Source organism: Pipistrellus hanaki (assembly GCF_964339955.1).
Source record: "Pipistrellus hanaki genome assembly, chromosome: 14".
NCBI classification, from domain to species: Eukaryota; Metazoa; Chordata; class Mammalia; order Chiroptera; family Vespertilionidae; genus Pipistrellus; species Pipistrellus hanaki.
The window spans coordinates 14,803,192-14,831,106 of record NC_140516.1 but is presented as its reverse complement, the minus strand read 5'-3'; the positions used below and the strand labels follow the sequence as shown (position 1 = coordinate 14,831,106).

The window sequence follows — 27,915 nt, the reverse complement described above, 5'->3', positions numbered from 1 at the left end:
GATGTAAATTACTCTAGGTTAAAAGAGCTAAACTTTTTTTTTAACCAATAGTTTTGAAATACTATTAATTATAACTGCCCAACGAAGCTAGCAGGTAGAATTTTTAGCAACCTTCATAAAAATTCACTATTATTACACAGAATTAGAGATTGTTGTGACTTTTATTCAATTTGGTATCCTGATTAGAGTAAGTACAGTGAGAAAAGTATACTTTACAAACAGGCCATTAATGCTACATTATGATTATGGCTTTACATTGATTGTATAGAGAGAAAAATAACATTGGAATTAAGGCAATTACTGCATGTGCAAACTAAGCACAACCCTGACACAGTCTTTAATAAAAAGTTCTTTTGGTTACATGATGGTAGATATTGCTGCATGCAGGTCAGCACTGCTTTGAAAAATAAGCTCTGCACACCTTCATTCATTTAAAAAAAAACCCAAAAAACAAAAAACCCTACTGGCCCACGATGGCTAGCAGCAGCTTCCGGTAATCTCCGCTTGTGTCACTTGCGATCATGGTGCCCAGGGTCTTCTGATACATCTGACAGAACATCTGTTTTATTTGTACGAGATCAATCTGCATGCAAGAGATGATATTTTTAATGTTAGAAAAAAAGCTGTCAAAAGAAAACTGGCATTTATTAGAATTATTTTTTGATAGTGAAAAGATCCTAATTATAACCAAAGCAGAGGGAAAATAACACCAAGTGACTGACATTTTATAGTCAGCAATCACCCAATAGAGTCTGACTCACTGTTCTGTAGAAATATTGGATAAGGATGGTACGAGTCTCCTCTATTATTCCAAAATTTTTAGTCATTTAAAAACCATTGGATAATCAGATAGCTACAATTAAAAACACAGAAAATAACAAGTGTTGGCAAGGATGTGAAGTTGGAACTCTTGTGGATTGCTGGTAGGGCTGTAAAATAGGCAACCACTGTGGAAAATGGTGTAGTGATTCCTTAAAACAATAACAAAATATAACTGCCATATGATACAGCAGTTCCACTTCTGGGTATAGACACAACAATGAAAGCAGGGACTAAAAAAATACATGTACCCACGCTCAGAGCAGCCCCGTTCACAACAGCCAAAAGGTGGGAGCAACCTGAGTGTCCACTGACAGATGAGGATAAACAAAAGGTGGACAGACATACAATAATTATTCAGTCTTAAAAGGGAAGGGAATTCTGACACAAGATACAACATGGATGAACCCTGAAGACATTATCCTAAGTGAAAAGAAGAAACAAAACAGTCACAACAGGACAAATACTGTATGTTCCCACTTATTTAAGGGACCTGGGGTAAGCACTTACAGGGACAGAAATAGAATGGTGGCTGCCAGGGGCTGGGGAGAGAACGGCGCATTATCGTTTAATGAGGGGGAATTTCGGGTGAAAAAATCCTGGTGGTGATGGTTGCACAACAATGTGAATGAACTTAATGCCACTGAACTGTATTTTAAAAAATGATTAAAATGGTAAGTTTTATATTTTATTGCAATTAAAAAAATATCTTGCATAGAAAATTTAGGTCTGTGAACAAATAAATAAAGAGCTTTTTTAAAACGCCCTATTCAGGCCTGGCCAGTGTGGCTCAGAGTTTGAGCTTCGACTCATGAACCAGGAGGTAAGGGTTCGATTCCTGGTCAGGGTACATGTCTGGGTGGCAGGTTCAATCCCCAGAAGGGGATGTGAAAGAGGCAGCCAATTGATGATTCTTTCTCATCATTGATGTTTCCATCTCTCTCCCTTTTCCTTCCTTTCTCTGAAATCAATTTTTAAAAAAAAGATTAAACACCCTATTCTGGTTGTCTTTTTAAAAATAATTTACCTTCCTTAGTATAATTTAGTTGTATATGTACCTTTTCTTTCAATGAAAATATCCAACAAATATTTAAAAATCGAAAGAAACCATTTGAAGCTATATTTAGATAAAGAGACAAAGATAAATTTCTTATTTTATGATTAGCAAGGAATGCTAAATTTCAGGAATTTTTCATATCCAATAAGATTAAGTAGGTTTTTAAGACAATTTTTTTTCCGTAAGCAAAATGAAAACCATCCTCCAACTTGCCTTAAACGAGTCCTCTGCAGCCCTTCTCAGGCGGGACACTTGCTCTGCTGCTGCCTCAGGTGCAGACAGTGGTCCGTTTCACTAAAGCCTCTCACTGTGCTTTATACCAACGACCCTGCTTAGCCCGGCGGCCACAGAGACAGCCGTTCCCAACATCACTCCCGAGGGACTGACAGCCACCGGAGGAACTCTTACAGAATCAGACAAAGAGGAAGGCTCACCTCACTGCGCGTGACCACGATCCGGACCAGCGTGGAGTCGTCCGTGCCGGCGCCCTTCATGGCGTAGTAGAGCCTCTCAGCGAAGAAGGCCTGGCGGTTGAGGGCGCACTGCACTGCAAGGCAGAGAGGCCTCAGAACCGCCCGCCCGGCTCCCGTCACTGCTACCTGCCTCTGATGGTTCCCATGGCATCGCCCCAGGAATCTGAGGCTGGAAATATTCTCCCCTTGATTTTTATCACCTTTCTTTCTAGGTGCTCCAGACTAGCTACTTTCAAATCTAAAAGACTCCCTCTGGCCGAGACCGGTTCGGCTCAATGGATAGAGCGTCGGCTTGGGGACTGAAGGGTCCCGGGTTCGGGTTCGATTCCGGTCAAGGGCATGTACCTTGGTTGTGGGCATATCCCCAGTTGGGGGTGTGCAAGAGGCAGCTGATTGATGACTCTCATGGATGTTTCTATCTCCCTTCCTCTCTCTCCCTTCCTCTCTGTACAAAATCAATAAAAATATATATAAAAGACTCCCTCTGGTACCCCCAAAACCCATTTTCTCTCCAGATGCAACAGCTTAGATGCTTTGTATTTGTTCCCCTCACAATGAGAAGATATATAGCAACTCTGCCCTAGTACTATCTTACTTAAAAGCAATGATGAATTTTGAATTCTAGGTCAAATATAGCATTTTCCCAGAGAAGGATATGAGATATAAATGTTATAAAAGAGAAAACAGAGTTGAGCAAAGATTTCAGAATAAGAAGTCTACCCTGGCCAGTGTGCTCTATTGTAAAAAATCTAACAGGCTTTTCTTGGTAAAATTAACTTAGCAAAGTCTTTTCCTGCAGATGGTAGAAAATGTTTCGTTATTAATTTAGCTAAAATACTGTAGTATTATTTTAAGACCTTCAATTGCTAATATCAATGTGTTACTAATACTCTCTTTAGTCCTATATTCTCCATGAGGATAATAGTTCCAGTTCATTAGGCATCTGAGTATCAGGAACCAGAAATTTGGTATTTAATTCCAAAAGGGAAAGGAGTCTCCTCAGGCTGAGTGCTTGAAAAGTGTTTTGGGGCTCAAAAACAATGCTTTGTGTAGTGGCACTCATAGTTGCATAGTGCTTTTCCAGTCACCTTAATGGAAATGTTACAATCTACCATATAGTGTGTGTGTGTGTGTGTGTGTGTGTACACACATATATATTTTTTTAATTTTAATTAATTGATTTTTAGAGAGAGGGGAAGGGAAAGGTGAGGGGGAGGAGAGTAGGGGGGAGAGAGAGAGGAGGAAAGATGGAGAAAGAGAGAGAGAGAAAGGGAGAGATTTGTTGTTCCACTTATTGATGCCTTCATTGGCTGATTCTTATATGTTCCCTGACCAGGAACTAAACTCACAACCCTGACTTATCAGGATGACGCTCTAACCGACTGAGCTATTGGCCAGGGCTCTCATATATTCTTGCATAGTTCTCAAGAAGGGCATATAGAAGAAACATCAAATAATTCTGAAACAACCCTGATTGGTCATGCCACCAACCATTCACAGCCTGGCTCAGCCTTTGCTTAAGCGGATTCCAGGGAGGCTATATTGTCATTACTTAATAGGGACGAAAATTATTCTAAAGCCTCACTCATTTACAAGCACAATAAAGCAGAACACAAAAGCATCTTACAGATGGCCTTCAGACCGCTTTCAACATTTCCGGAGAACTCACGGCCAACACTGCTTAACAAGTCTCGATTAGCCACCTGCAAACGGAAAGTATAGGGGCTAAAATATTTTCGCGCCTTCCAACGGAAGCCAGGCCTTCCAAATAAAAGCCCGTACCCTGGAATAAGCCTCCATGGTAGCTCTCAGCTGAGGAAAGCTTCTTGTGGCGAGAATCATGTGGAAGCAGGACTCATCTGTGCCCAGCTTGCCCGCGCCGGCCCGGCGGAGCCGCTGAGCGTCCTCCTGAGCCACCTGGCGGTTAACGTTCTGGCTCTCGTCACGGTTCCCCTGCAAAGGGGGCAGAAGGAAGGAAGGGAAACAGCTCGATTAAAAACGCTCTTCCCAGTCCAGTCATTTACTAAAGGTTAATGCGTAGCCCTGGCTGGTGGCTCAGTAGTTGGAGTGTCGTCATGCACGCCAAAAGGTGGAGGGTTCCATTCCCAGTCAGGGCGCGTTCCCAGGTTGGGGTATGAGCCCCATTGGGTGTGTGCGGGAAGCAGCTGATCAATGTTTGTTTCTCACATCGATGTTTCTCTCTCTTTCTCAAATCAATTAAAAAGCTTTGAATAAAAAGAGTAATGCATCAAGTCTGTCATGCATAGCTTTCATTTCCAAAGGAGCTACACTAGTGTAACTGGTACTTCATTCCACTGTCAACTTTGAATTTTAGAGTATGTGATCATGATTTAATGAGATTATGTTAAAATGAGAGATTTTCAAGGGCTTTGAAATCTAAGTTAAACCAGATTTTTATACACACCACACACACACACACACACACACACACACAAACACACACAAACACACACAAATCTCTACTAGGGGAAATAAACTACCACTTAAATGAAGAGGTTATTATTCTCCCTAGCAAGGATTTAAGATCTATATGCATTACACTTAACTCCACTTTGTATTCATTAATGCAACCTAAAGGTAGGAAGCCCTTGCTTTGTGCCAGCCTCTCCTCTTCAGAGGAAAACCAATGGGGTGTGCTACATGCTAGGACAAGGTCTCTGCCCTCAAGGAATTTAAGTCAAGGAAGGGAACATACTAGTATAATACAGAGGCTTCGTAAACTTCCTTTCCTTTCCAGGTGTAATCTTAATATGTAAGTATTTATTATGAATGTATAAATAAAAATGATGTATGAACTTTTTAGAAGAAGGTATAAATAACTCATTCTTCTCGATTGTGCCGATTTGTATACCAAAATCTCTCCTGGGCTAGGAAAGGAGAGAGAGGGAGAGATGAGGGAGGGAGGGAGGAAGCTGTGAGCCTGAGCAAGAGTAAAGCTTGCTCCAAAACAGAGACACGAAGGAAAGGCGTCCTCTGGAGTCTCGGTGTCTGAGGAAACGGGAGGTGTTCCCTCGGGGAGAAGCTGCCTTCCGAAGAGCCCTGGCCACAGGGACGCGCAGCAGCAGTTCCCGCGGACACCTGAACACACGCGGGAGCAGGGCTGGGACACTGCCTTCCGCATGCCTTCGCCTCAAACACAGGCACTTCCGGTCTCCTAGGAAGCCATTCCTCCGCTCACGCCCTGGAAGGGGTCCCTTTGCTTTATAGACCGGCTGGGCCTTGAACCCTGCAGAGACTCCACACCTCATGTCTTCATCATTTTCAGTGTTAAACCCGTCCCTGTTTGTTTTCTTCTCATTCTCTCTCAATGCTAACCTCCTCCCTGCTGTTCCTCTGTTGAAGTAAATCCCGTTTCCTCTCATCCGCTTGTGTTCTCTCCTCACTTCCACGCCCACTCACTCTGGCTCACTGCCCTCCCTGCAGCCACCGGCCCTTGCTCTGAAGGGCTCTCTCCTTCCAGACGCCCCAGGGCTGCCGACCTTGTGCTCTAGCAGGACAGCCAGTAGCTGCTGATATTGGGTCAATATGCTAGTCTTTTGCATCATCTTGCTCAAATAAGCCCTCATCATCTCAGTCTAAGCGTGTTTATAATATTATTCCAAATACCCTATTTGGAGAATTTTCTGTCCCCTCTCCAGCACATCTGGGCCATCAGAACAAGGAAGGTGCCGATCACCACAGTTCTGTGGATCCCGAAGCAGTTTTCTGCATTTCTGGCTCTCCTCACACAGTGCTTACCCAAAGCACTTCCATGGCGCTCCTGCGTGTACGTACTTAATGGCAGAACTTAACTCGCTAAGCTTGAAAGTACAGATTCATCCCATCCCAAGACACAGCTTCAAATCGATTTCTGATTCCCTTCAAAAGCCAGATGTACAGAAATCAATCTCAACAGTGACTACAGAGAGTCTGCACACTGGGTCCTGTGTTGTCCCTCTTACAGGTGGCAGACTCCCAGGGCTCAGGATTAGAAGGATGCAGGATGCTCACTGGCACCAGGCGGCACAGACTGTTCCCTCCGCCCTCACAACATCCACACGGCACTCACCTGGCACATGGACACAAGCAAACGCTCAAAATGCCCCGACGTATCCGACCTAATGTCCTTCTCAAGGTCTCGCCCAAATTCCGACTGATAACACCTGACAATATCTTGGATTTCCCGATTACTTCTTGTGCACAAAATTTCAATCAATACACGTTCCTGAGTTCCTGCTCCCTGTTCGAAATAATGAAAGGAAGAATTACACAAAAGAAAAACAAAGTCTCCGTAAGTTATTAAATCTTACTGTGCTATCAAATATTTCTTTGGCCTCCAGACCTAAAAAGCTCTATATAGTCAGAGAAATGAAAGAATGTATGATTTAGTTGTCACTGTGAATACAGAACTGCCACAATTGGGGGGGCGGGGAGAGAAGAGGTTTAAACTGGATAAGACATTCAAAGTGAATGGCATATAGTACCTTCATTGCATTCCGTAAACTCCAGGCATCATAATATGTAGTTGGCATGAACAGGGCAAGGATCAATTCTTCCATATTTCCACTTAACTCTGATTTGAGATCTTTGATTAAATCCTGTTTAATTACAAGTACAAACTAAGTATATGTGCTCTCCAAATTTCATAATTTACATTTTTAAAGAAAATACAGAAAATGGAATTGAATTGTTTTATCAAAACAATATTATACAATAAGTAAACATATACATTTAAAGTTTGTTATGCTCAAGTAGACGTTATTTTATTCATTCTATCAATAAAAACTTAAATTCTTACTGTAGTTCCATCATTATACCAGGTACAAAAACAAGAAATTCATGAAACAAAGAACAATTCAAATGAACAAAATGATGAGAAGATATTTATTAGTGTAAGAAACTGTTCTTGTTCTATGAAGTAGAAATCCTCATCATGGTGTTATTTGAAAAATAAGATAAACATCTGAAAAGAGGTAAGGCAGCCGGTACTCCAGCACTGGAAGAGTAGGTAGCACAGAAATTAATAACAGAAAAAGTTAAAGTGAGCTACAGGAAGCAAAGAAAGTTTTTAGTCCAGATCTTAAATAGGATATAAAAATTAGCAGGCAAAGAGGAAGAAGAAAGGTATTTCAGGCAAGAAGGAAAAACGAACATGGAATAGAAAAATGGTTTCCAGCCTTGGCTATGCATTAAAATAATTTGTGGAATTTTTCTTAAAAACAAACAAAAATTGATACTGAGGAAAATACTTAAGAGATTCTGCATGTGGCGTTTTTTGTTTTTTTGTTTTTTTTAATTGTGTCAGTTATTTGAGCCAAACTGATGACATGCCAGGGAGCGAGGTCTCAAAGGCTCCTCTGCACGTGTCCTAAGTTCTAAAGGAGATCATGATGATGAGCTAACATTGAGAATCACTAACTTAGGGGCAAGAATGACCAAAGCGAGCTCAGTGGGACAATAAGACAACCAGTTTTGTTAGAATGGGAACATTTTCACAGGTGAGTAAATAAAATTATAACTATATGCTTGGAATATTACCTTGAATACTAAGCTAGAAAGTGTTGGATTTGATTCTGCAGGAGCCACTGGAAACGTGTGTGCAGGAAAATGGCGCCGAGGTGGCAACACAGGCAGAGTGACTATGCTGACAAGAGAGGCTACAGAAGAGAACATTTAGCAATGAGGGAACTGCACAGAGTAGCTAATTTAGGCCAAATCCTGGAGAGGTTGTCTGCCGCACAGATAAAGAAATAAAGGTCTTCTAGGCCAAGAGGACAACATAAACTAAGCACAGAAGTATAAGAGGTCATGGTGTGTGCAGACAGTGGCAAGAAGTTCCATGCAGTCGTAAACAGAGGATATGCTTAGAGGGAGGGGAAAGAGGGGAAGATGATGCCAAGGACCAAGAAAAGCAGGGGCGCTGTGAGAAGCCCTCGGATCCCACTCTGAGAGAGGACTGAGAACCGTGCTGCTGATTACGACTGTGTCATCATCTCCTTCCTCCTGAACACAGACCACACACAGACCTGTGTAAGGTCTGATAACGTGACCCAGGACTGCTCTAGAATTAGAAAGCCTTGTAAGAGGAAAAACGAATACACTCCTCCCAGGGTCTCTGGAATGTAGCCGTTTTGTTCATCGCTAATAATAAAACGATAGTATCCAACCTGACATGGATGCAGCATCTACAGTCACTGTGCACGCTCCCTTAAGCAAACAATTACCTTTCCGTACATGGTCTTAAAAGCCGCTTTGATCTTTTGCCTTTGATCATTGGAGCGGGTGGACACGACGTCCACAATCGCCTGCTCGTCTGTCCCTGAAAGAACCACACACGTGTGAGTGAGGATCAAGTGCACTGGACGTTCCCTGAGGAAATAAATGTCTTAATATTGTAAGGTAACTGGTGCCCGGTTAGACAAGAGGAAGGTGCACACGGGCTGACACATAAACGTGGTTTATGATGTAAAGCTTGTTTTTACTTTAATCACTTAAACTTATTATAAATGAGACAAAATCTCCTTTCCTTACCAAAACCCTTCATTGCTTTACGAAGAATTTCCGCATCTCTCATGGCATCGAAGTTGGCAGCTGGCCGAATGGTTCCTTGAGTTCCCTGAGTCATGGCGGCGGGCTGGGAGCAAGAGGCACAGCGTCCAAGTCAGTTCCTCGGGCAACTATTTCACAATTATACACATACCAAATCCTCCCGCTGCACACCGAAACCAATACTGTTACATGTCAAGTACATCTCAATAAGACCGGTGTGTGTGTATGGGGAGGGGGGATAGAATATGAAAAAAAGTTCACTTTTTTAATTAAAATAATACAAATTAAAAATAAAAATCGAGCCAAGACCGGTTTGGCTCAATGGATAGAGAGTCGGCTTGGGGACTGAAGGGTCCCGGGTTCGATTCCAGTCAAGGGCATGTACTTTAGTGGCAGGCATATCCCCAGTAGGGGGTGTGCAAGAGGCAGCTGATCGATGACTCTCTCTCATCGATGTTTCTAACTCTCTATCTCTCTCCCTTCCTCTCTGTACAAAATCAATAAAATAAACGAATAAACATTATAATTTTAAAAAAATAATAAATAAAAATCGAGGAACATTTGCAATCTTGCTCCCCAGCATATGTCCTCAGTTTAGCTCAAACTCAGTAAAATTAAAAAATTAAACGAAATAATCCAAGACAGGATTTTCTGTTGGAAGGTCAACTCGAGGCTTCCCAGTCAAAACTCCTAGGCCAAGGGTGTGAGCAGTTGTTATCAGAGCTCATTCTGGAAGAGGCAAAAAAGGCCAACAGACAGTCAGATAACAAACTTCCAGGAGACGAGTAAAGCTGGTAAAGTTAGTGACAATCTTCCTGTGCATTGCACCCCCTTGGGATATTCTTTTGGCAAGGATAAATAAATAAAAGCATAAAAATACACTGCTTATGTTCCTGGTAACTTGCAAAAGATATAAAGAACTAACATTGCAATTAAAGAGTAAAAATGTAAAAACAAGGAGCTATACAGCAATGAGGCAAAGATTTGACATTAGGAGACTTTCTGGGGCTACTGAGAAATCAATTCAACAATTAACTGGTTGCCATGTTTAAAGCGCTGGCGAGCACCAATACATAAAGGTAAACCAGAATACAGCTGAGCCCCAGGAAGTGGTTAGAGACAAATACACAAGAAATCAGAAACAAATGAAGGCATATGTAGAGAAACTAGAAATTAGTGAACATCAGAAAACCTTACTCACTTCACTGCTATTATCCAAAGAAGCAGGAGAGAAAATGGGATAGGAAGAAAAGGACTCTGTATTGATCTGAAAGGAGAGTGGAGAGTTATAAAGGTAAAAATGGAAGACAGAACCACACTAACTAGAACAGTGCCAGAAACACCAATCACCCAGTCACCCAAGTTGATATTTATAACTGCCAGTGGAGGAAGAGAAAAAAGAACTAAAACCCAGGCTAAGAGCCCAACCGAATCTCCATGAAAAAACTGTCTAAGTATTAGCCCCTGTGAGGAGGGACCTAGGTTTGTCTTATCAAGGTCATCAGGCTACTACTCACAGCAGGTAAGCCGAAGAGAGCATGGAGTCCATCAGAAGCAAAGTTTAACGTCTTAAGTGATGTTACAGAACAGCAACCTTCAACCTTTCCCGTCCCATGGCACACAAACTGATTACTAAAATTCTGCAGCACACCAAAAACATACTATCTTTTTTGCTGACCTGTCCAAAAAGGTACGATTTTTATTCATTCACACTGGGTGGCTTCTGTGCTGGCTGTTGTCATTTTTTATTTGACAATCTAACGGAAGAGAGGTCAGTGTCCCTGACTAAAGAGTCAGATTTTGCATGTTTTGAGAATTCTTGCGGCACACCGGTTGAAAATCACTGTTACAGACCATCTCCTTCGCTCCCTGGAAGCCTCGAATGTGGCAAAGGCATTCACCAGTCACCCCTACTCTACCTGAAAGGCAGGAGCAGCAGTACCTGGGAAGAGTAAGGCGCCTGTCCTCCGGGATACTGGGAAGGCATCTGTCCTCCGGGAAAGCCGCCTACACGTTTAAAGACATCCAGAAAAACAGGTTTGACATGACTTAATTTTCCAAAACAGCATTGGTTATTATGAGTTATGTAAAAATGTAAGAACATTATGTTACTCACTAGGATAATTTTTTATTATACCTTACTAAATCTGAAACAAACTAGGTCATAAGAGCCTTTTAAAATATTCCACGTCCTACAACATATCCTAACAAATACACTTTTCTTTAAAACACTGGAGCCCGATTACATTCTGATTCCATCTGGGAAGGATGTGAGGACTGGTTCCGGGGGTGGCTTCATCTGTGGTACCGGAGGGAGCAGAGAAGTTCCACAGGTTTTTGGCTCTGGGACATTATTTTTTTAATTGAAAAAGTGGATCTTATTTCAATCTTACTAATTATATCTTCCCACCAATTAATTCATTTCATGAAACCATGTATTTCAATTTATTTATAAAGGTACTTAACATAAATGTGTGTTGACAAACAGAAACTAAGCTCTCTCAATGGCAACTGAAAAATTCAGACGATCACGCTGTTCTGTCTCTGAGCGGCGGGTACGTACCGGGCAGTGGGCCCTGTGCCGGGACACCTCCAAAAGGCTGACCGTAGCCAGGGTAGCCTGCTCCCCCGGGGGGCGCTCCAAATCCTTGGCCTGGCGGAACTGGAGAAAAGAGTCAACTCTGGTGACAGTTCTCAGGACTAAAGAGAAAACTCCAGAAAAATATCTACTGTTAACAGTGAAAAGAAGGAGCTATTAATGCTTCTGGTCCCTTTTAGTCTAAATTCAACTCCTTCATTCTCAACAACTCCTTCCCCATTAAAAAATAAATTTAAAATTTTACATCATTCATTTGCCTTAGTAAGTTACAGTATAAAAATGCTAAGTTAGCCAAAACTGGTTTGGCTCAGTGGATAGAACGTCAGCCTGCGGACTGAAAGGTCCCGGGTTCGATTCCGGTCAAGGGTGTGTACCTCGATTGCGGGCACATCCCCGGTGGAGGGTGTGCAGGAGGCAGCTGGTCGATGTTCCTCTCTCATCGATGTTTCTAGCTCTCTCTCTCTCCCTTTCTCTCTGTAAAAAATTCAATAAAATATATATATTTTTAAATGTTAAGTTACTTTTTTTCTCTCTGGACAAAGCTATTCTACAGGTCACAATCATGCTAACTGAAATGCCTTCACGTGCCCTGGCCGGTGTGGCTCCCCTGACAGAGGCATCATCCCCATGCACCAAAAGGTTGCTGGCGTGATGCCGGTCAGAGCACACACCTACCTTGCGGGTTCGATCCCATCCCCGGACAGGGCACAACAGGAGACAACAGATCGATGTCTCTCTAATACATCAACGTCTCTCTCTCCCCCACCCCTCTAAAATCCGTAAAAGCATATTCTCTGGTGAGGATTGGGGGGGGAGCCTTAGTAACTTCTAAGATTATAAATAAACTGTTATATATTGGTCTTTTATTACCATGAGATTTCTCCCAATTTCTTTCCCAGTTTTGGAGCTGGCTCCCAGCTGGTAGGCCCCTGAGAACGTTTGCACTCTATGTCGCCGGCGTCCTTGCTGTCTGAGGCAGAAAGTAGGCCAAGAGCTATTCTGACCTCATGCAGAGCCAGCAGGAATGAGGAGGAGAAAGGGAAGAGGGAACAAGGGCTGGAGCCACCAAACCACCAGGACGCCCTGGCCCATCACTCACCTGCCGGATAGGACGGGGGCCCTCCGGGCTGCGGGGCGCCAGCGTAGCCGCCAGGGGCCGGGTAGCCGCCGGGCGCGGGGTAGCCCCCGGCTCCGGGGTAGCCCCCGCCGGGCGCGGCCGGGTAAGCTCCCCCGCCCATGGGCGGAAAGCCGCTGGGATAAGGGTACTGCCCGGGAGCGGGGAACGAGGACTCCTGGCCCGCAGGCTGCAAACAAGAACATATTCTCAGATGAATGTGACCACAGAGAAATGTGACCCGCCTACCAGAGGGAATAGACAGCAATAACTGTTACTTGTTCTTTTACATATTAAAATCCCCACTAGAAGTCTTAGTATCTTATACTAGTTTATCAATAATATCCTTGTCTCTCAGAATTCAGGCTCTTTCCAAACGTTCAGGAACAAGTAACAAAGCTCATTGGTTCCTTCAGTTTCCTAGCACCTAGAACTATGAAAAACATCCACCTCTCTACCCTAAAGTAAGAAACTCCTGGTTCTCCTACAACATCTCCCAGATGATGTCCCTTATTTTACACAACAGAAAAATAAAGGTGACCTGAGTCACACGTGGGTGTGAAATTTTGGACCTGGGTCCAGAACATACAACCTCTAAGTGAGGCAGAGGCTGTCAGTGGTCACTGAACTTCCTCCCCTGGCCACAGGCGAGACTACATGTCCCAGCCCTCCCTGCAGCTCAGAAGGATCAAATGACTGAATACAGGTGAATGAATGCAGGCAGTGATACACACCACTTGCCGCCTGGCTCCTAAACACCTCCTCTCTCTCTCCCTCTCTCTTTCCTTCGTCTGCCAGCTGAAGCAGAGGGTCCCAGTGGAGGACTCCGCGGTGCTGGAGGGAGACAGACCTGGGAACCGGACGACCGCCTGGACTAAGCCGCCTCCCTCCCCTCCCCCCCCCCCCCCCCCCCCGCTGCCCCCCGGGCCGCCAGGAGCCTGGGGGAGGAAGAACCGAGCTTTCCTGTGTCCTGTCACTGGTGCTGGAGTTGTCTGTTTCAGCAGTTACCCTACACTGACCAAAATGATCGCCGGAGTCCAGTCTACTACATAGACACCTGGAGACATATTTTTAATTGTCATCTCTCCTATGATAAATCCGGCTATATATTCACTTTACATAAGGATACACACATTATCACTAATCTGTAGTAGGCCCCTCTTTCTACTCTGTCAGAAAGAAGCCCTGCATTCTTATGAGCATAAAACTGAAATGCATGATTCCCACTTGTGCCTCTGCTGTAAGGTTAGTCCTCATGGCACAGACATCAACCAGGCAGAGCTTGACAGCGCACTGGTAAAATGCACTCCAAACACTGGTCTCAGAACTATAAACCAAGGACCCTCTAATCCACTGCAATCTGTTATCTCTGAGTCAAGACCGTCCTAATTAAACCTCTAACACAAAGGTTAAACCCAGTGACCCATGGGATGAATTTCACTTTCACACAGTTGATTGACTCACACAGCATTTGACATTTAAAGAGAGTAATTCCCCCCAGAGAACCAAGTGTCCCCCGTAGAGAGCCAAGAAAGGCCACGGCATTGGGGGCAGGGGAGCCAAATGGGAATAAAAAATTATTTTCCCAATTTTTCAAATCGGGACAATTTCAACAATTTGGATTGCTTGTTTCACTTGAAGAAACGGAATGCCTGGTGTCCCTGGGCCGCCTCCTTGCACGGACGGCCACCTCAGACTAAGTAGCTGCTGGCTTTTCCCAGGTGCTTGATGCTCTCGTCCCCCACAGCGCCACCTCCGCTCCGGGCACCTGCATTTGTGACCCTGCCACAGCCCATCGGTCAGGCCTGCCATGGGCTAGTCCTGCCCAGCCCCCGTCCCAGGACACAGCTGTTTCAGTAAAAGCGGCCATACTCACCGGATATCCAGGGAAAGGCGGGTAGCCCGTGGGGGGATAGCCTGGATAGGACATTCTGTAACGATAAAAAATGTCCTCTGTCATTTCTTGTATGTGTTATAGTATCCTATGAAAAATACACCGTCTCGCAAGAGTCTGGCTGGCATTCCAATGTGGACATGGGGTTTGTAAGAGCAGAGCTGGTGAAACGTTTCTGCATTTCACCGCTGGGACCAATGGGGTCAGGAGGCAGAGCCAACGCCGGGTATCCTCCTCCGCATGCCGCACGGTTTGTGTCTGTGTCGTACCTGGATGCCACCAGTGCTATTGTGAACGAGTTCCTTCTAAGCCCATTAACTTTTCACTTAAATCTATTTCTAAAGCTGCTATATTATATTACTTCCATACATCGAAAACGTGGAAATCGTGGAAATAGTTGTGTTTTTCTGCCACAAAGAGGAGGTAACAGCCCCCCCCCAGCCCCCCTCGGAGGGCGCCTGCAGGAGGGGCCGTGGCGGTGCGGGGCTGCCGGAGGACGGGCCGCCAGCCGCTCTGCTCCTCCCCCCGCCGCCGCCGAGCCCGGCAGGGGGTCCGAGGGGAACCGGCCGCCCCGCTCAGACTCGCACCCGTGCCGGTTCGGGTTCGGGTTCGGTGAGAGTCGGCAGCACCTCGGCGGCGGGGAGTGGGGAACCCGTGCCTCATACAGCTAACGGGATTTGCGGCAGAAGAAAGAAGACATTACCGTTTCTCCCCCCACGCCGTCCTCACGGGGACCCAGGGGCAGCCCCAGATCCATGAAGGGTGTCATCCCGGGACCGGACCCGCATCACGGACCCACCGAGCTCCCGGGCTGCCCCCTCCGCCCCGTTCGGAAACACTTATGAAGCGCCGTCTGCATAGAGGCTCTGTGCCTCCTGGCCAGGGGATGCATCTGGGTGGCCAAGCAAGTTCTCCTACCCACCGCCGTCCTCCCGGCAGGCCCGTCCTCCCGACGAGGAGCGCTGTGTCCCGGCTAACTCCGCACTCAGCGGCCGCGCCTTCTCGCTCTGGGCTCCTGTGCTCAGGAGAAGGGCAGTGCCACCATAGGAAGCGCCACCACATCCTGCAGACACCCATCCCTGCCCTTCCCTGCCCTTCCCTGCCCATCCCTGCCCTTCCCTGCCCATCCCTACCCTTCTGGGCCCATCCCTGCCCATCCCCGCCCTTCCCCGCCCATCCCTGCCCCTGGTCGGTGTACAGAGGGCTCTTTGGGTGCAGACATTTCTCTAAAACCAACAAGCTGCTGCAAGTCAGGCAAGGAGCCCTCAACTGGAAGGATTTGTGACCCTGAAAGGGGGGGGGGGGGGGGTCCTCTGGGCAGTTTCTAGAAGCTGCTATTGAAGTATTTGTCTGTGACGGTGAATTAAGAAAATAACTGCCCCGGTGATCCTTAAGCCCATGCAGGCCAGGGAGAAAGTTTCAGGAAAGGGGCCATGCGCCAGCGGCCCAGAGGGCAGCGGATCCAGCAGACTGTACCTGTGACCTGTGCCTGTCTCAGGGCCTTGGCCTTGGCTTAGAAGACAAGGAGAGGAGGTCAAATTCTCTAGACTCTCCTCCCCTCTGTTTCCTCTGTGGTTAGAGATGGGAGATGAGCACCGTATCTGCATCTAAGTCAGCAGCTGCTCGCTGTTACCTGCAGGTTAAGCGTTAGGCTATGAGGTGCCGGGTGTTTCTAAGTAGAAAGGCCCCTTCATGGGCCAGGTCCACGGCCCCTTGACCCTTTACAGAGCCCTCAGGCCCCCGGGAAGGAAATGGGATTTTTTTTTGGCCAGTTCCCAGAAATTGGGGTCAGTTTCCGGATGTAGCAGGGGAGAAATCCCTAAGGAGCAATCCTGCTGTGAGCCTCCGGGCCGTTTACATTGTTCTCCAGTGTTTCTAGGAAAAAGCAGTGGAAGCTGCACCGGAGGAGAAAGGGTTTTGCTTTGTTTTGTTTTGTTTTGTTTTTACGAAGGGAAATGGTTTTCTCCCATGTGTATCTTGAACCGGGAGAAAAGGCAGCATAATGCCAAATGATTACTGGACGAAATCACTTTGAGATACCATTTTCTGCAACACTGGAGAATTTCACTCTTTTAAAAAATATTTATATGCTCAGCCGACGTGGCTCAGTGGTTGAAGGTTGACCTATGAACCAGGAGGTCACAATTCAATTTCTATGTGGATGTTTTGTATTTTTTTAACCCTTTGTTTAAGAGACCATCTTTATTAGGGCTGAGCCTCCATCCTAGGTCCTGTTCGAGATGCTGCTAGCTGGGCTCAAAGATAAACCTGCTAGCCCAGTGGTCGGCAAATCATCAGTCAACAGAGCCAAATATCAACAGCACAACGATTGAAATTTCTTTTGAGAGCCAAATTTTTTAAGCTTAAACTTCTTCTAACGCCACTTCTTCAAAATAGACTCGCCCAGACGGTGGTATTTTGTGGAAGAGCCACACTCAAGGGGACAAAGAGCCGCATGTGGCTCATGAGCCACAGTTTGCCGACCACTGTGCTAGAGTTTGGTAATAAAAGGTTGCTGAAGTTTAAAAAAAAAAAGAGAGAGAGAGAGAGAAGGTAACATTGAGAGGAATATATAAATATTAAAATACTTCCCACATGCCACAGTAATCCTTTATGTAGTGGTATAACCACATTCTAGGAAACAGTGTTAAAATGGCTAAGAGTTAATATATAGTCATAAATACCTGGATTAAACCCTGCCTTCACTTTTATAAACTTCTGATTTTAGAAAACTTCAAACTTATTAAAAATAAAAGTAATATATAAGAAACCCCACAGCCCTGGCCAGTTTGGCTCAGTGGATAGAGCATCGGCCTGCAGACTGAAGAATCCCAGGTTCGAGTCCCGGTCAGGGCACATGTCTGGGTTGCAGCCTCGATCCCCCGTAGGGGTCATGCTCGAGGAAGCTGATCAATGATTCTCTCTCATCGATATTTCTCTCTCTCCCTCTCCCTGCCTCTGTGAAATCAATAAAAATATATTTAAAAAAAGAAAAAGGTAAGCATAGAGCTACCATATGACCTAGCAATTCCACTTCTTAGTATACTCAAGAGAACTGAATACATTCATATAAAAACTTACATTCATGAATTTATACATGAATTTCCATAGCAGCATTATTCATCATAGCCAAAAAAGTGGAAACCAGTCAAATGCCCATCAATAACGAGGGAAGGAACAAAATGTGTTATATCTATACAACGGGATATTATTCAGCCATATAAAGGAATAAAATACTAATACATGCTACAACATGAATGACCTGATGCAGAGTTGATGCTTAATAAATGACTTTTTAAATTTTTTACAATTTTTGTGAGTTTATTTGAGCCAAACTTTTGACATACGCCGGGAAACAGAACCTCAATGAATTAAGATAATGCTCCGGAGAATGGCGGGTTACCTCAGTATTTGGGTGCAGGAACAATTAACATGATAATGACAGAATTTGTGGTATCTGTCCTGGTGCCCAGGCACACCAGGTTGTGCCCTGAGGCTTCCAGAAAAAGGGAAGTTACACATTACGCAGACATTTCAAGGGTATGTTATTATAGAAGCAAAAAAGCAGACAGGCTCCGTTAAGGAAAAGGTTGACCTTGTCAGTGAAGATAAAAGACAGGAGCTAATTAGGAGGGTTTTGTGTGCAATTAAATACTCATTTCCCACCAGATCACTCTTAATATCCCGTATCTGTCAGTAGCACCACTACTTAAATTACCTATTACTCCAGGATAGTAAGTAATGTGATACTATTTTTCTCTTCTTTGAAATGCCTCTCCTATTCTTCCAGTCATTTCTATTCTTATGGCCATTTCCTTAGATCAGGTTGTCATTGTTTGGTGCCTATTTTACTAAAATTACTTCATTTGTGTCCTTGTTTATACTCTCACACTTCGTTTTCCTGGACATCATCACCAGGTGCACGTTCCTAAAATGCTGCTCTGTCCACGAGTTACTTTCCAGGTTAAAACTCAATGACTACTGCTGGAGTATCAACTCATTAGCCCAGCCGTCAGATCTCCTACTACTGGTTCCAATTTATCTACTCAGCTTATCTTTACCAACACCTCACTCCCCATGCGAAATCTCTACCACTTGGACCCTTCTCAACACGTCTCTGCTTAAACCACTGTTATCTGTAACTGAGCTGGCCTTCAGGCCTGAGCGCACTCACCTCTCCTCAGGCAGCCAGCTCACTCAGATCTTTCCTCCTGTCTTTGAACAATGTACTAGATAAAACAGTATTTCTTCCGAAACCGGTTTGGCTCAGTGGTAGGACGTCAGTCTGAGGACTGAAAGGTCCCAGGTTCAATTCCAGTCAAGGGCATGTACATTGGTTGGGGGCACTTCCCGGGTAGGTGGTGTGCAAGAGGCAGCTGGTCGATGTTTCTCTCTCATCGACGTTCCTAGCTCTCTATCCCTCTCCCCTCCTCCCTGTAAAAAATCAATAAAATATATTTTTTTAAAAAAACAGTACTTCTTTAAAATGTTAAAATGCAGACTCTGATTCGGTAATTTTGAGATGGACCCTGAGATTCTGCATTTCTAACTAAGCTTCTAGATTCTGCTTCTGGTGGTCTCTGAGTCATATTTTGGTACTAGAATATTTTGACATTTCCAGATCTACCATCTAATTTGCTAATTTTTTCAATATGTGTTTTGGCTCTTCTCCCTGATATGGCTGTAAAGGATTTGTATTATTTCCAAATCAACATTTATAAAAGCCCACAATGTAATATGCACTGTCCTAGGTGCTGATAAAGATGGGGAGAAGGTATCATGCCTTTCCATACACAAAATAGGAAAATGAGGTAATAAATTTAAGTAATTATAGTGTCTCTTATGACATAAACACAGGCTAGAAGCTGAAAACTTGCTGAATTTTGAATGAATGGACCTATACTGAATCAAAGTTATCCTATATAATAAAAACCTAATATGCTAATTGTCTGGTTGTCCAGTTGTCCATTCAACCAATGAAAGCGTGATATGCTAATGATATGCTAAGGCCACTCAACCTCTCCCTTATGACGTGCACTGACCATCAGGGGGCAGACAATTGACTGGCTGACCAGTCACTATGACATGCATTGACCACCAGGGGGCAGATGCTTAATGTAGGAGCTGCCCCCTGGTGGTCAGTGCAACTTCCACAGGGGAGCACTATTCAGTGAGTGCAACTCCCACAGGGGGAGCACCACTCAACATGGCAGCACAAAGGATGTCCGACTGCTGTGGGGATCGGGCCTGAGCCAGCAGTCGGACATCCCCTGAGGGCTCCTGGACGATGAGAGGGCACAGGCTGGGCTGGGGGACACTCCCAAGTGGATGAATTTCGTGCACCAGGCCTCTAGTAAGTTAATAAGAAAGATTGTAAAATATAAAGGAAACTGATTCAGTTCTTAAAATAGCTATTTGTATACAAAGGCCTGATGTAAAAACAGGGACAAACTAAAATGTTTTTGGCTCTCTCCTTCTCTAAGCCTGGGGGTATAAGGAGCAGAGGGACACCATCTAACAACAGTCAGATAGACCAGTGGTCGGCAAACTCATTAGTCAACAGAGCCAAATATCAACAGTACACAATTGAAATTTCTTTTGAGAGCCAAATTTTTTAAACTTCTAATGCCACTTCAAAATAGACTCGCCCAGGCCATGGTATTTTGTGGAAGAGCCACACTCAAGGAGCCAAAGAGCCGCATGTGGCTCGCAGTTTGCCAAACACGGGGACAGACCATTTGAAAATAAGTTATGAGATACATGACATATTTAAGGCAACAAGTAGTTACCATACCAAAGACTACAAAAAGCAATTAAATTTCTAAATCCCAGAAATAGTTCCAGTGACAAAGTCCTATTTTTGCATTTCTTAAATCTTCCCTTTAAAGGGCTAGAGGAATTATGTCAACAAGAGTTTAAAAACCAGAATGAAAATAAAGACTATCTGCACATGAGAAAACTTAATGCAGTTTTTAAGAAAGTGAATCTGGTTATATTTTGAAAAAAAATGTAGTAAGTACATAAAGAACTAGAACACATTTCCAGAGATGTATCTTATAGAAATATTTGCACAAATACATCACATATATGTACAAGACTATTAATTACAACACTATTTGCAATAGAAAAAAAGTTAAAAATAATCTAAAAGTTCATCAATAAGCGACAGGTGGAATAGATTATGGATAGCCATACAATGAAGTGCTATGCAGCTACTGAAGTGAGCAGCTCTTTTTTCTTCTTGTACATTAAGTTATCTCTAAGTCCTATTACGAGGGTGTGGAAAAAATACATGTACTTCCTTGGACACGTAGAGAGTACCCTGAAAGTGCCCTCAAGGAAGCAGAAAGCCAGCGGCTGCCTCCAGGAAGGAGAGTTTGGGCATCGTGTAACTTCAACGCTGTTGGAATTGGGCAAGTATCATCGATTCTAATTTCAAAAGCTTGTGTATAAAGATTACACACACCCCAGGGTGACTCAACAAAATTACTCAACTTTGCCCAAAGCATAATGCTGGTGAACCAGAACTTTTCTTTTTAACATTCTCCCTTGACAACTACAGTTAAAGGCTGGAAAATCTTGGTTCTCCAAACCATCTCCGCCCAGTGAGTCAGCAGCTGAAAGGGGCGGCCCCCATGGGCGTGTCAGGTGGCGCGGTGCCCAGGAGCACAGAGGCAGCTGCTGGGAGTTTGGGAAACAAATAAATAGGAAAAGGAAGAACGAATGATATGGCCGAGAGCAGATACCATTTCCTAAACCTGCCTCTGGGCTGGGAAGGGCCATGTACACCTCTCAGCCAGGGCCACGGGATACAGAACGGGGGGCACGGCTGGCTTCTGCAGGACAGGCGGGCGATGGGCACGGACAGGCGGGCGATGGGCACGGACAGGCGGGCGATGGGCACGGACAGGGAGGCCATAAGCACGGACAGGGAGGCGATGGACACGGACAGGGAGGCAGTGGGCACGGACAGGCGGGCGATGGGCACGGACAGGCGGGCGATGGGCACAGACAGGCGGGCGATGGGCACGGACAGGCGGGCCATGGGCAGGGACAGGCGGGCCGTGGGCACGGACAGGGAGGCAGTGGGCACGGACAGGCGGGCGATGGGCACGGACAGGGAGGCCATGGGCACGGACAGGGAGGCCATGGGCACGGACAGGGAGGCCATGGGCACGGACAGGCGGGCGATGGGCACGGACAGGCGGGAGATGGGCACGGACAGGGAGACGATGGGCACAGACAGGCGGGCAGTGGACACGGACAGGCGGGAGATGGGCACGGACAGGCGGGCGATGGGCACAGACAGGCGGGCAGTGGACACGGACAGGCGGGAGATGGGCACGGACAGGCGGGCGATGGGCACGGACAGGCGGGCGATGGGCACGGACAGGTGGGCAGTGGACACGGACAGGCGGGCGATGGGCACGGACAGGCGGGCAGTGGGCAGGGACAGGCGGGCAGTGGGCACGGACAGGCGGGCGATGGGCACGGACAGGCGGGCGATGGGCACGGACGGACGGACCGGCGTGAGAAGGGGCTCCCGCTGGCCTGGCGGGGCGGTCGGAGGGAGCTCCCGCCTCCCGGTCTGGAAGCCCCGCTCCGGCCGGCGGCGCTCACCCGCTCACCCGGGGCCAGAGCCCGTGTCCCGGGCGCCCTCCGCGGGCAGCGCGGCGGCTGGTGACTCCCCTCCCTCCGGGCACCGGGTCCGGGGGGACAGACACCGAGTCCGGGGGGTCGGGCACCGGGTCCGGGGGGACAGGCACGGGGTCGGGGGGACAGACAAGGGTCCGGGGGGTCAGACACCGGGTCCGGGAGGACAGGCACGGGGCCGGGGACAGACACGGGGTCGGGGAGACAGACAAGGGGCCGGGGGGTCAGACACCGGGTCCGGGGGGACGGGCACCGGGTCCGGGGGGTCAGACACCGGGGTCGGGGGGACAGACAAGGGTCCGGGGGGTCAGACACCGGGTCCGGGGGGACAGGCACGGGGCCGGGGACAGACACGCAGTCTCCAGCCCCCAGACCGGAGCCGGGCGCAGGGCGCAGGGCGCAGGGCCGGCGCCGGTCACTCCAGCGCCCACTTCCCGTTCCCGGATCCGCTGTGTCACCGGGAACTTCGTCACCGGCCCGCCCGGCGCTGCCGCGGCCCCTCCCGGCCGCCCGGCCCGCTCAGCCCCCGCCCGCCGCTCCCCGCACCTGCCCCGGCCCCGGCCCCGCCCCGTCACTCCGCCGGCCCCGGCCCCGGCCCCGGCCCCGGCCCCGGCCCCGGCCCCGGCCCCGGCCCCGGCCCCGGCCCCGGCCCCCGCACGGCCGGCGGGGCTCACCCCCCCACCCCACCCCGCCGGGCGGCCGCCCCCCCCCCCCCGGAGAGCCCGCCGCAGGGGCTCCGGGGCGCCACCCCGAGGCCCGCCTCCCGGAGCCCCGGCCCCCGCAGCGCCCCGGGCGCGGGCCCGTCTCCCCTGCGCGGCCGCGGCCCGGACGGCCGGGGCGGGGGCGGGGGAGCGGAGGGGGCGGCCGGGCCGGGGCCGGGGGCGAGGGGACCGGGGTCGCTCCTCACCTGACACCGGAGCAGCGTCACAGCCCGACCAGCAAGATGGAGCCGGGGCGGGGCGGGCGGGCCGGGCAGCGCCGCGGGGAACGCCCCTGGGCGGGGCTGGGGGGGGTCCCCGGCCCAGACTCTCCCCGCCCCGCCCGCCACCTGCGGGAGGGCTTTCCCTCCCTCCTTCCTCCCTCCGACCGGAGACCAGCTTCTCCGCTTTGCCCCGCCCGCCGGCCCGCCCGCCGGGCTCCGGAGGTGCCGGGGGAGTTTCCGTGGTGTGGGGGACCCCGAGCCCTCAATGTGGGGGGCGGGCCAGGGCCGCCCGGTGTCTCCCAGGGACCAGGCCGTGTGGTTACTTGTGCTCTGAATTGTTTGCTCCTAGAGCGGGACCCCCAGACCGGAAGGGTTGTTGGGGTTGCTAGGCTCCCCGTGTACTAGATGGAGCAGTCATCACACACACACACACACACACACACACACACACACATACACACACACACACACACACATACATATACACACACACACATACACACACACACATACACACACACACACGTGTGCAGGAAACGGGACCACATGCTAACCTGGCAAGCTCAGGGAAGGCCTGCCTGGGCCTTGCAAACTCAAGACCTAAAGTAACCACAAAAGATGGTCTGAAGCTAAAACGTTAGCTGGTGTGGCTCAGTGGATAGAGCACCCGCCTACGGACCAAAGGGACCCGGGTTTGATTCAGGCCAAGGGCACAGGCCAGGTTTGCGGGCTTGGTCCCCAAAAGGTGTGTGTGTGTGTGTGTGTGTGTGTAGGAGACAGCCAATTAATGATTCTCTCCATTATTGATGTTTCTCTCCCTCTCCCTTTCTCTCTGAAGTCAATTTAAAAATTTGTTTTTATCTTTTATTAAAAAGCAGTCTATGGCCGAAACCGGTTTGGCTCAGTGGTAGAGCGTCGGTCTGCGAACTGAAAGGTCCCAGGTTCGATTCCGGTCAAGGGCATGTACGTTGGTTGCGGGCACATCCCCAGTGGGGGGTATGCAGGAGGCAGCTGGTTGGTGTTTCTCTCCCATCTACGTTTCTAGCTCTCTATCTCTCTCCCTTCCTCTCTGTAAAAAATCAATAAAATATATTAAAAAAAAAAAAAAAAGCAGTCTATGGTGGGTAGTCATGTCCTAGGTCAGCATCTTCCCAAAGGTCATTTTCGATCTTTACTGAGCCTGTTGTCTATTTGCATCTGAGGTAACTGTGCCTGTGGGATGTCAGGATAACTTCCCTTTGTCTGGACTCCAGGGCACAGCCAATGGGGTGGAGACCACTACTTCTCTGATTTTATTATCTGTTCGTCGTGGACTGTTAACTCACCTGTACTCACCTGTGTCTGCTGCTGGATAGAGCATCCGCCTGCGGACTGAAGGGTCCGGGTTCGAAGCATGTCTATCATTTTACTTTTTACCCGATCACAGAGGTTCCCCACCCCAACCCCGCTTTGCTTTCTCCCACCTCTCTATCACCAACGGATGCCTTGTAACTCCTCCTTTGACTGTAAAGTATAAAACAAGGCGAGAAACCACCATTCTCCGGAGCATTATCTTAATTCCTTGAAATTCTTTCAGGCAATTGTCAACAGTTTGGCTCAAACTCACAAAAATTATTATATTCACAGGTTTCTTAAGTTCACACTAGCATTAAACATTTGAGGCAATTCCTAGGCCCAGACCAGCGTCTTCAGCTCACTGGGAGAGTTCGTATTGCACAGCAGGAACCAGTCCGTCACCCTCACAGTGGCCCTCAGGTGTGGTCCCAGACTGGCAACGTCACTTGGGAACTTGACAGAAATGCAAATTACTGGATTTCACCTTAGATCTACCTAATCGAACTCTAGGGGTGGAGCCCAGCAATCCGTTGGTGTTTTTGTTTTTTAGTTTATGGATTGGCTTTAGAGAAATAGCTATTTGTTTTTCCACTTATTCATGCATTCATTGGTTGATTCTTGTATGTGTCCTGACTGGGATCAAACCCACAACCTTGGTGGATAAGGATCATGTTCTAACCAACTGAACTACCCAGCCAGGGCCCAGCACTCTGTTTTGTTTTTTTCAGTGTTGTTTATAGTCTCCTCTCTCTCTCTCTCTCTCTTTCTCTCTCTCTCTCTCTCTCTCTCTCTCTCTCTCTCTCTCTCTCTCTTATTAATGTTAAAGAGAGAAATAAAAATATCAATGTGAGAGAGAAACATCAACTGGTTGCCTCCTACACTCACCCCAATTGGGGTTTGACCCACACCTTGGGTATGTGCCCTGCCTGGGGATCGAACCAGCGACCTTTCAGTGCAGGGGACAGTGCTCAACCAACTGAGCCAGCCAGCCAGGGCCCAGCTCTCTGTTTTAACAAGCCCTCCTGGTGGCTGATGCACACTGGCGTCTGAAAACCACCATCCTATTACTCCACATGCTTCTCTACCTGGAAGCTTCCTCAGGGGAGTGGGCCAGGGGAGGTGAGAATTGTAAGTGGGGCATGCTCTCCTGTAGGGGGCACACCAGAGCCTCCTCCTTCCCCGCTCTCCCTCCTCCCCCTTTAGGCACATCACCTCTGCCTCTCTCCCTCCTACGTCCCAAGGGCCCTCCTCCTACTTGTGGAACTTTCTAAATAAACTTTCTCTTATAATTTGGGGGGAAACTTTTTTTTTTTAAAGTGGAAAGAGCAAGATATACGTGTCCCCAAAAGAGGAGTGAAAGGTACTTGAGGAAAGCCACTGTCAAATTTAAATAAACTGCATCACACTTTGGGTCCCCAGCGTTTTTCTTCGGATCCTGCCAGTCTGTTTATCTGGCAAATAGCGGGCTTCCTGTCCAACCTGCCCCAGGGGCCTCCGGGATGTGAGCACTCCCTACGAAGCCTGTCTTTACCCACCTTCCATCGGCACTATTCCCCCGGTGATCTCATCCCCACTCCTCCCTCTGCCTTAACTGTCACTGTCAGAGAATATTTCCCATAATGAACAACATAAACTGATGAACAGAAACAGACCTGGAGGCAGGGAAGCATCGATCAGACCGTCGGGCCTCAGAGGGAAGGTAGGGGAGTGAGGGGAAACGGGGAGAGATCGACCAAAGGACTTGTGTGCATGCATATAAGCCTAACCAGTGGTCACAGACGGAGGGGGGCGGGGATTGGGGGAATACGTGGGGAGGGGTTTGGGATGGGAATGGGGGGATGAGGCCAATTATGTGATACCATAATCAATAAAGAAATTTAAAAAGAGAGAACATTTCCCAAACGTCTTCTTTCCAGCCCACTCTCCTGAGCTATAGGCCCAAATATCCAACAGCCTGCTCAGATACGCCCTCTAGTTTCCCACTCCACCTTTTAATTCACCCTTCTTCCTTTCCTCCTGCTTTCTCTGCCTAGAAAGCATGGCCTGCCTTTGAACAACTATTCATCTACTAAGACAATTCAAAGACTGTCCACCTCCTTCCGGCCTCAAAGACCGTTTCCGGGCCTCCTCCTGCCGTCCCTTCCCTTCCCCTGGGGAGGCGTGGCTCCTCCCCTTTTGCACCAACTACTAGACCTTTAGGGGTGTCTACTGTGACACCACTTACCTGCTGTACTCAACCACATAAACTTCGCAGAAACAAAACACAACAGCTCTGAAGATGGCCATCCGTCCAGAGTTCACGTGAAAGAGGAGCCATTATGCTCCTCACAATGGAGCATTCCATCGGATCAGAGTCTACTCCTGTCCGGTGAGAGCGGTGACTGTGTCCCCCAGGGTGCGTGTCACAGAGCCTGAAGATACTTTTGATTGTCACAACTGGAGTGGGGAGGTATTACTGATATCAAATGCGCCAGGGATGTTACCAAGTATTCTACAGTACCCTGGACAGCCCCCTACAACAAATAATTTTTCAACCCAAACTCTGAATAATGCTGAGGTTAATAACCCTGCATACTCTTTCTAAAAGGTAAATTGGGTCAGATTACCCCCTTGATTAAACTCCTCCATAGCTTGCCACTGGAACTGGCATAAAACCCACTTTCCTGGCCATGGACTAGGAGGTCCTCTGTCCTCTGGCCCCTGCCCACTTCTCTGGCCTCCTCCCTCTTCAGCTTCCCTCTCAGTCACTAAGTCTGGTCAAACCGGTCTTCCAAACAAAACAGAGAGTCTCTGGATCTCCGCCCTTGCTATTGCTACTACTGGGAATGTTCTTCAGTGTATATATCATCTCAGACGTTATCCATCTCTTCACAGAGGTAGACATTCCCTAAGCATTCTAACATTAGTAGCCACTATTGCCATCAACACCACCTTTTACATGATAGGCACTAACGAAATACTTTGAATGAATAAATGAATTCTGACATTACCCTATAAAAGCAGGCAATAAGAATGCATAGGTGTGTGTTAGGGCTGGGGGTGGGGTGTTGAGGTCCTGGCAAGGTTGTAGGAATGAATATCTGGGGAATATCCGAATCCTGGGAATGTGATGAAAGAAGGAAGACATGCCTAGCTGGTATGGCTCAGTGGTTGAGCGTCAACCTATGAACCAGGAGTCCATGGTTTGATGCCTGCTCAGGGCACATTCCCTGGTTACAGGCTCAGTCTCCAGTGTGGGGCATGCAGGAGGCAGCCTATCAATGATTCTCATCACTGATGTTTCTATCTCCCTCTCCCTCTCCCTTCCTCTCTGAAATAAATAAAAATGTATTAAAAAAAAAAAAAGAAGAAGGAAGACATGAAACTGGGTGTGGTAGACGGGCAGGCCTGAACAGGGAGTTGATGTTAATTACTCTTTTGATAAGAGAGAACTCTCCAATTGTGAGCTGGCGAGTGTGTGTAGACAAGTAATACTTGCCAGTGACTATGAAATAAGATAA

General features: G+C 47.6%; 2 protein-coding genes across 4 annotated transcripts in view; one reads left to right on the top strand and one right to left on the bottom strand.

The window, feature by feature from the left end:
• Window positions 1–27,915, top strand: part of NUDT13 (nudix hydrolase 13) — a 438,779-nt gene that overhangs the window by 173,887 nt on the left and 236,977 nt on the right. The gene's annotated exons all lie outside the window — the stretch shown is intronic.
• ANXA7 (annexin A7) lies at window positions 143–23,183 on the bottom strand. Of its 3 annotated transcripts, none has more exons than XM_084904959.1 (14): window positions 23,066–23,183; window positions 14,488–14,542; window positions 12,597–12,801; window positions 11,462–11,560; window positions 10,841–10,905; window positions 10,100–10,165; window positions 8,881–8,983; window positions 8,574–8,668; window positions 6,834–6,947; window positions 6,419–6,589; window positions 4,132–4,302; window positions 3,977–4,052; window positions 2,311–2,423; window positions 143–583 (listed from the first exon to the last, which is right to left on the bottom strand). In XM_084904959.1, the coding sequence occupies exons 2-14, from the start codon at window positions 14,539–14,541 to the stop codon at window positions 461–463; spliced, it is 1,455 nt and encodes a 484-aa protein (XP_084761085.1). In that variant the 5' UTR covers window position 14,542; window positions 23,066–23,183; the 3' UTR covers window positions 143–460. The 3 variants fall into 3 exon arrangements, with proteins under 3 accessions (XP_084761085.1, XP_084761086.1, XP_084761087.1); XM_084904960.1 differs by lacking the exon at window positions 23,066–23,183 and adding an exon at window positions 18,680–18,812; XM_084904961.1 differs by lacking the exon at window positions 10,100–10,165 and having other exon boundaries at window positions 23,066–23,182.